General features: G+C 36.5%; 1 protein-coding gene across 1 annotated transcript; it reads right to left on the reverse strand.

Moving 5' to 3' along the window:
- Nucleotides 1-6,370: 6,370 nt before the first annotated feature.
- Nucleotides 6,371-8,781, reverse strand: LOC143877559 (beta-1,6-galactosyltransferase GALT29A-like). Its single transcript, XM_077379688.1, has 2 exons — nt 8,481-8,781; nt 6,371-7,980 (listed from the first exon to the last, which is right to left on the reverse strand). The coding sequence occupies exon 2, from the start codon at nt 7,748-7,750 to the stop codon at nt 6,587-6,589; it is 1,164 nt and encodes a 387-aa protein (XP_077235803.1). The 5' UTR covers nt 7,751-7,980; nt 8,481-8,781; the 3' UTR covers nt 6,371-6,586.
- Nucleotides 8,782-9,270: the final 489 nt, after the last annotated feature.

The raw sequence follows: 9,270 nt of genomic DNA on the forward strand, positions 1-9,270 counted from the left end.
ACTGCATCTCATCAGTATTTAACCATGTATGTGGACTTTGCTAGAATACTGAAAAACTGAGTACAGAGTACAACATACACATTAGTAAGCAGTATGTACACTATAAAAAAAGGGCGATGATATATTAGTAATTTTCCATCTTTAACTACATCTCAACAGTGTTTAACCATGTATGTGGGCTTTGCTATAATACTGGAAAACTGAGCAGAGTACAACAGACATATTAGTAACTTAGTAAGTAGTATGTACACTGTAAAAAAAAAGGCATGCAGTAATTATTCTTTTGATCATCGATAGTATGGGCTGAAAAATTGAAACTACAATGAACATATTCCACAAAACAGTTGTATAAATCAATCATCCATGTCATCATTGCTATATTAAAATCAAACAGTAAGCAACTTTTGAGAGAAACTTAAGAAATAATGGTTAACACATTGTATACTTATATTCAAGTATTCAACTGCCTAAACCAACATAAAGTTCCTGAAAAACAATTAATGGAGAATGGTGCTGTTGGGAAGCTGTTGCATAGATTTGGGAATTTGGCATATAAAGAGGCAGTCTCAGTTAAAAAAATAGCCGTCCAGAAGCCAATAAATTCTAAATCGCTGGAGGCCTGCTTAGAATAAATATGAAAGGATAAGTGTGGTGTTTTTATCAGCACTAAAATTCTTTAAACAAAAAAAGGAGCAATCACTGTGCAAGACATCAAGAGTTTTAGAACTAGAGACAAAATACATCAAAATCAATTCTTCAATAAAGCAGCAAACTATGAAAATATTAGTATCTCATAACATAACTCATGTGTTACTAATTACAATGCATATATTCAAGTGCCTATGTATCAAAAACAGCAGGAAGGACCAACGAACCAAAGATTAGTGAAGGTGTCTATTTCCAATTGAATAGCATCTAGGTACCTCATAAAAAGAAGAAATATAAAAACTAACTGACCGAAATTATGGACTTGCAGGAAAACAGAGAGGAGAACTTTGTATCCTAGTAGACAATGAAGATTGTCATGGAGGAATTTCCAAAAACCCCCCATGAAATAGTAGATCCAAGGAACATACTGTAAGGTCAGAGCATTCCCACACCAACATAAGTAGCTGAGAAATCAAAGTAGAACCTGCAGGAAAAAAAAAATCAATAATAAACATTGAATGTCATCACAGAAGGTTTATTTGGCAATTTGAAAAACCCATTTCACAAGGGGAGATTTCTTTTTGTGGATATGATGGTTGTTTCCATAGGGAATTGAAGAACCAATTTCGTAAGGGGACTTTTCTTCTTCAGAATAATATATATTTTATATGTTCTAATGGAAAACAGTACGAAGAATATTAATCTAGTCTAACAGAACTCAATGCAATTGGTTACAATTACATAAATCCAATGAAAGAAGAGAAACCAAGAGAAAGGAATGCACATAAATCAAGAAACCATTCTTGGATATATCAATAAGTCAGCAGTACCAAAAGAAAAGGCATAAAATACGTTTATAACCCAGGATCTTAACAATAAAAATGTTCTAAAACTTGTAACCATTACTCCTCTAGTCCACAAAACAGTCCAAACAAGTTACAAGTAATAATCTTGCATCCTATTTTATGAAAAAAGTTGAGAAACAAATGCTGATTTTGCTAATCATCACCTTTAGCTACTCCTGGAGCTATTGAAAGTCTACGCTTGAACTCAAGCTTTTCACTGGAAAGCTGAATTGCAGCAATCATAAATAATCAAATGAACTACCTATCATGGATAAAATATGAAAGAAATGAGGAACAAAAGATGACACAAAATCAGGAAATAGTTAAGAGAAAGAATCCTGCAACCATAAAACCAAAGGTGCAACTTGATTAGGTGGTGTTAAGAGGGTTTTGCAGGTATCATTTTCAAAATTGAAACCACCTTGACATGAGGAAAAACAATAAATTTACCCCTGAAACAGTGAAAGACCCATTGAAATGATTCAAATAAAAACCATTGATTGCAAGGTCATTACAGCCATGTTTGGCAACCATGAATTTTTTTCTTTCATGGAATATTAGCTTATAAAGTATTGAGGGGTAGGGAGAGTAGGAGAGGAAGAGAACTGAGAGGAAATAAGAGAGGAGATGGTGGGAAGTGGCTGAAAAATAAGGAAAATAAAAACTCTATTTTGAGTAGAGTTTCCACCCTTTTTTTTCCATGTTCTTAAGCCACTTCTCAAGCTCTCCTCACTCATTCCCTCTCATTTTTCTCCCTCTCCCAATACTTGATAAAATAATATTCCATGAAAAAAAAGCTTCATGGCTGCCAAAGATGGCCTATGACATCTCAAAGAATAGGTCTGATCATTTTATCAGGTAAGGGGAGGCACAGGTGTTGTTCGTCGATTTCAGTCTATTATTCAATTGGCATCATAAATATTGGTATAGAATAAAAAAACAAAGATCAGATAAGTCTCGAAACAAATTATTGTAGAAAAATAAGCAAAATTCTATAACTGCATAAAAAGCTAAGCTAAGATTTGAACAATACAATAAGAATAACACGAAAATTGAAAAGCAGTTAGGTTTTCAAGAAACTAAAGGACTGAAATCATACCAAGATTAGTCTTTTCTTCATCAATAGCATCCAAATAACAATATCAATGCAAATAATAGAACGAATAATAATGATCATAACAGATGGGTTGAGCATGACAAAAGATCAGATAAGGCTTATCTGATCAATACGAATATAAAACGAATAATAAAAAGTTGCATAGCATGGATAGAAAAGGACCAATAAGAGATCAAATAAGATAGTTATAAACCATAACCTGCAACAGGAACTCCTCCAACTGCAATATTCAAAACACAGTTCCATCGTCAATTCAAAAACCCCAACAAGGGCAAAACGAAAAAAAAAAAAAAGAAACAAAAAGAGGGGAAAACAAGAAACAGAAACACATAAACAAAACCAAGAAACAGAGCAAGGAAACCATTGACAAGAAAAATGGAATGAAAGTAATAAATACAGCCACTTATAACCTGGACAGAAGGCAGAATGGGTAATCTAAATCTCCTCTCAAATCGATTGTTAAAGCTCTAGATCTTTAATCTCTGGAACAACCATTGACCAGTTCATTAGTGTGAAACAACCAATTAGTCTAAAAGCTTAAGCTGTTAGAGATGGCGTTATTTAATCTTTTATACTTTAACACTACCCCTCACGTGTGGCCCCTCTTTTTGGGGTTGGCCTACACGTGGCACATGTGGCCCCTCTTTTGGGTTGGCCATTACGTTTGGATTTTTAATATCAAGGAGTTTTGAACCCAAGACCTTTGCTCTGATACCATATGAAACAACCAATTTCTCCAAAAGCTTAAGTTGTTGGAGATGGCGTTATTTAATCTTTAATACATTAACAGGTGCCATGATGGTGTTCAGACTTCAGAGTCCTGGTTTGAATAGGAAGATGCGTGACAGAGACAGACTCCTCTCAAGTAGTATGAGGTCTCCAAAAATTTCCTACTCCTCCAAAGGGATTGGCATCCTTGATGAGGAGAACTTTATAGGGATCAAATTTGTAATTTTTTTAAAGCAATAAAAAAGGTGTAGCATGTGCACTCAAATAAGCTGAGAAATTCATAATCTGGTTTTACAGAACACATGGATATAAAGAAAATCATCAGGTAAGCTAGGCATTGGTAACTGATAAATTAAATCACAGTCTGATAATCTTCAAACAATGACCTTGGTTGGACATTGTTCACGGAAACAGACCAAAACTAGCAAGTTGTCTGTATTTGCACTCGGAAACACTATTTTGATGAGGAGTTTGAGGCCATGATATATGATGAAGATCCCACAAGACTCCAAATGTGAATAGATACATTAGACAAAAACTCAGGAAAGACATTGAACAAATCTCCACAGAGTTTCAAACCTAAAAGGAAAACTAAACAGATCTGATTTTGCTATAAAGGATAGAACCAACAGTAACAACTGAAATCATCAATGAAAATGACACCCATATGTGTGAGAAGCTCTTAAAGGAAAATAAGCTCTTCATTGCATAACAGAAAAGACATTTTATAACTGTTTCCCCATTTGAAAACTATTACAAAACAAAAACAAAAAAAGAAGAAGATACTCCTATAAGTGGACAAAATTTTTCCTTTATTTGTAAAATCTGAACCAGGTTTTACAGTATTGGATTTCTAATAAGTATCAGACACCTCAACATTCAATAGTCATCGGTCATATCACCAGAAAACAAACATGGTATTGAATAATATGTTGATGTGTTTTGAATGAATAGAATATATACTTAAATAGTTTCCATTTCAAAAAAAAAGAAAAAGGAATAGCATATTTATCGAGCGATAAATACATTGTGTTTTTAGTATTGTATTGTCCACTTCCAAATCCAAGACGTACAGGACAATATGCTCTAAAATCAACCAATACTTAAATTAAAACGATGATTTGAACTGCCTTTAGACCTGAATGTCCAAGATATTATACCAAGCTGAATTGGATACACAAACATAAGTGTTGGAGGATACATGGCTATGAACACACAACCATTTACAAAGAACATTCACTGGCCCCAGTCCTTATTTCTCCAAGCAATCAGTTTCCTAGTTCTTGAATTCTTCATTGGAAAAATTCATAAGGTGATTTAAAGGACAATTAAAATCTCACATAAATTCTTAGGTTTATAGTAAAAAAAATTGGTTCTAATAGACTAAAAGAACACACTTTTTAGAGAGAAATAATCCAAGCCCATATAGAGAGACAGAGACAGTCAGAGAGAGAGAAATAGGACGAAACGGCCATCATCAACACAGATTATCATGTCTGATAGAACATAATTGTGTGATAGAATGTGAAAACATCACCATGTATCACATCACAAGCGTTGTGGCACTTATATAAGGATACCACTTGAAGTGCATAGGAGTGATAATATTGCTGCAAGAAGGTAATGGTAATTAAATGTCTCTACATAAAAGACACAACGATGGCCAGCTCTGGCATAAAAATTATCAGACCTGAGATAATATGTGATGGAAACAGCCACTCAGGTCTGACATAATATACAAGAACATACCCAAACTTCACATGTTGCACTTCTATAAGGATATCAATTGGACTACAATTCCTGCAAGGGACTAATTAAATGACTCTAGGTGGAAAGCATGATCAAGTGCCAGTAGAAATTGGGGGTATAATGATTGGTCCATTACAAATTTCAGATTGAACATGAGGATTGTCTTCTGGTTAAGGGGAGTGTTAGGAAGAATGACATTTAAGAAAACTCTTTCACGTCCACCATTAAGTGTAAAGGAGCGCATCTAAATCTGCCACTATTGTCTGCAGATTAGCCACAATTACAGCAACCAAGGTTAGATCCACAATGAGAATAACAGGTTCTACCAAAATATATATCAACATAAAAGGTGGTAAATGCTAATCTGCATCTCCCAATTGAATTGCACCGCACAAGGCTCATTGGAAGTAGAATAAGGGGCATGTTACAAACAGAGGGGACAAACATGTCGTATTCAAGTCAGTGTAAAACATCATCATTATTAAATAAAATGCATTTAATGGCTGCATGAGAGCCATGGATTACTTTGATGATGCAATGGTAAGCAGCAGTGATAAGCCTCAGTAAAAATTCTGAGGTCGAGTAAAAGCCACAATGTGTGTGTTAGATTGTTGAGAGGAGTTCTTTAATGATAGCCAAATTTCCTGGGAGAAGCCTACCTACTTAAGCAAGGACATCTTCAATGAGGGCTGTGTTGATCCAACTGAGGAGAAATCAGTTTGTCTTTAGCCATTGAGAATATTCTGGAATGAAGTGAGAGGTTTCTCCATATTAGAAGGGACAAAACGGGGAGGATTAAGAAGATCTTGGCCATACACTTAAAAGAGAGAGGATTCAGTTATGGAAGATAAGGCAGGCAGGTGTATACGTAGTGATCTCCATGGGTGGCTCAAGAAAGAGAGAGGGAAAAATCAAGAGAAAGAGAAAACGAAAACAAGACAGATAGAACAGGTAGATCAGAGAGAGAGAGAAAGAGAGAGTTTGTGTTTGTGTTTGTGTGCAGTGGCGGCAGCGGCGGCAGTGGTGGTCTGTGTGTGTCAATCAGAATTAGCAAACAGCGGTGTCATCATACAAAACAGTTGAGCTGAACCTGATCCCTCGCTTCACCAATGCAACGCCTGCTGATCTAGATAAATCTAGATCACATCGGAAGAGTCTGTTTCTAACACCTTCCCTATCAACTAAGATATTCCCTTCCAAGGCTACCTTTCAATTTTCTAATAAAGTTGCCTTTCACACAAGAAACCAAAAAAAAATGGGGGCCAAATTTTGGAATCACATCTCCAAATTCCAATTTCACATTGACTGATGGTTCCAGTTTTACATTGAATGCCCAGTACTACTTTGATTGGCACAAGTTTTTCAAATGAAACCATGAAAAATATTTCCTCAAACAAATTTTTCGTGGTGGACTACAATTACAACGTGAACACATAAACGACCACTGTAAAGCAAACAAATGATTCCTAAATAACCAGAGTTTCCAATCGAAATCAAGTCAATGATATAAGACCGTAGGAGGAATCTTGAAGCCAGAGTCCTTAAGGAATGGTATTGCCTGCGGTCTCTCAACTAAATCGTGGTAAAAGGAGTATTCAGCCTCATAATCATGCAAATGAAGCTCAGCTTTCTGGTTGGTATGATAATGATGCTTTGCTAATGCTGATTTTCCAAACCCAAAAACACTAACCCTCTTGCAAATTCCCAATGCAAGCATGACCGCTTGCGCCCCCGAAGAATAATGAAACATGCTACCATCATGGGAAGCACCCCATTCTTCTGGGGGCTTCCCCGTTTCCTCCACAAACCGTTTCAGCGAATAATACTTCACAATTCGGGAACACAATACATCGAACCGGGCATCCGTAATGAGCAATGGGGCCTTGTGTGATCCATTGCAGATTGCATAGTCCATGAAATGCACAGCTTGGCAAATGTACATAACCATCGCAACATTTTCACCATAAGGATGGCAAAAGCAGCCTTCTTTGCGAGAGCAGAGGTGTAAGATATTACTGTTTACAAATGCGATGTGGGTTTTTGAACCCACATGCCGCTCATACCCCCCAGTCCGAGCATTGTTCAATCGGATCACAATCTCATGGCTATCAATCAATGCACCACTCTCATTCTTAAGCAAAATCCCACTATTGCCAACAACAGCACAAGAAGCATATGGGCGGTCAGAACCCGCAAACCCATAATGCTGATCGAGAGGACGCTTAACAAGATTGATCAACTCCGACATAATTTCGGGTTGGAATCGCTTTGTCCTGAACCAATAACGCAGGGATTTACGAAATTCGGGCCAGAACCTCGAGTACCTTGGAGATCGAAGCTGGATTGGAAGTCTTCCCGAAGATTTCAACCGCTCATCGTGGTGATTGAATCGCCTCAAGGACGAGATCGAACGATAATGTGCCTGACCACCAAAATTACCTTCTAACAACTGGTCAATTTTTCGTCTTGTTTCCTGCTCTCCAATTTCAATAGCCGCAAATGCGAGCAGAGTCTTATTAAAGACCACTGGTTGTACAGCTGATACAGGATTTTCATGAAAGCGAGAAGTGAAACCCCATCGATATGCCTCTCTGAAGCTCAGTGCAGTGCAGATTGCAAACAAGAGAACGAGACTCAACAGTTGTCGAATAGGCCTTTTCATTGGAACCAAATGCTAAATCCCACGAATATTAACGCTAAAATTTGCTAAACAAAGAGGAGAATCCTAACCAGATATCTCAAAGTGCATCAACATCTTCACAGAAATGCCTAGCATTATCAAAGGATAAATTCCTATAGAGGGGATACAAATCGCCAAAATTCCATCAAATAATCTCTACAAATAGCCAGAGAAAGCAATAAATCCAATCCAGACATCTTGAAGTGAAAATCCTAGCAAAAAAAAAAAAAACTCAGCCGGGAACGAAATTAAACAAAATAAATCTCAAAAAACCAAATCACTCGTTGGAAACCGCTGAAACCCATCACAAAGAGCAAAAATCTATTAAGGCAGAAAAATAAACCAGAGATCTTGAAGTGGAAATCTCGCCATCTTTAATATAAAAAAAAAAAAAAAAAAAATTAACAAAAACTGGTCAAAACCCTAACAATCCCTCCATTTCTCAAAAACAAGGATAAAATCCAACACGAAGTTGAAGAAAATAAAAGCACTAGAGACACAGAAAAACGTAAAACCAGATCATCAGATCGTCGGCAAAAGCAGGAAAACCCTAACTAGAATCTAAACCAGAGATCCTCGAGTGAAAACATCACGATTTATCGGAAAAAAAAAAAAAAAAAAAAAAGGAGACGAAAATCAAAGAAGGAAAAAGGAAAGAGCAGAATATAAGCGGATAAAATCAGATCTATGGCCGTTATATTACTCGACTTACAAGAGATTTCGCCCAACCATTGAAGTAATTCTCGGAGCTTGGAGAGGGAGAAGGCTTTTTTTTGAACGGTGAAAATCCCTAAATCCCGCAAAAGATCTTGGAGAGCTGGTTTTTGGTTTTTAACTTTTTTTTTAAGTGAAACACGCAGGAGAGAGGGCATGTAAAGTGTGATACAGATGCTCTACTCCCCATACCGTTTTTTGTTTTTCTTTTTGAGGACCGATTCTAACGAGGGAATTGGGAGAATATGTCTGATTTTCTAATCGGGAAATGATATTACCAACCTATCTCTCCACACATCCAGCATCTTTTCTTTGTCTTTTTCATATTTAAGTAGAACAAAAACATACCGGGCTGAACACGCAGTCGTGTAAAAACTAAAAAGCGTGGAAATATCACTTTCATTTCAAGAGTTACTGCTAAAATTAAATTGAGAAATGATAAAATGAAGGGCGGCCTTGTGAAAACCCATCTACAACGACTCCCCATTCATTACTCCATTAAATTTACATCTGTCTGCACGACCAATTTTATACGATTAAGTTCTATGTATTAATGAATTTACTTTGTTGGCATTGATCAGGTGCCCTTGTAGCTGGGTTTTGAAAGGGCGCCTTTTAGTTTATCATCCCTCAATTAAATTTACTTGTGTTTCTAATTTTCTATGTAGTTTATGCCTGCTCTCTCTTTTTGTAACTTGAAGTTCCATGATATGAGTAACGAAAAGGGAAGTGATATATTCACCCCTCTTTTCTTCCCCGGACCAACCCCATCTAGTGCATTTATGAAT

This window comes from Tasmannia lanceolata, unplaced genomic scaffold (genome assembly GCF_043159265.1).
Source record: "Tasmannia lanceolata isolate RefF3 unplaced genomic scaffold, GAP_Taslan_0.1 ptg000005l, whole genome shotgun sequence".
In the NCBI taxonomy this organism is placed as follows: domain Eukaryota; kingdom Viridiplantae; phylum Streptophyta; class Magnoliopsida; order Canellales; family Winteraceae; genus Tasmannia; species Tasmannia lanceolata.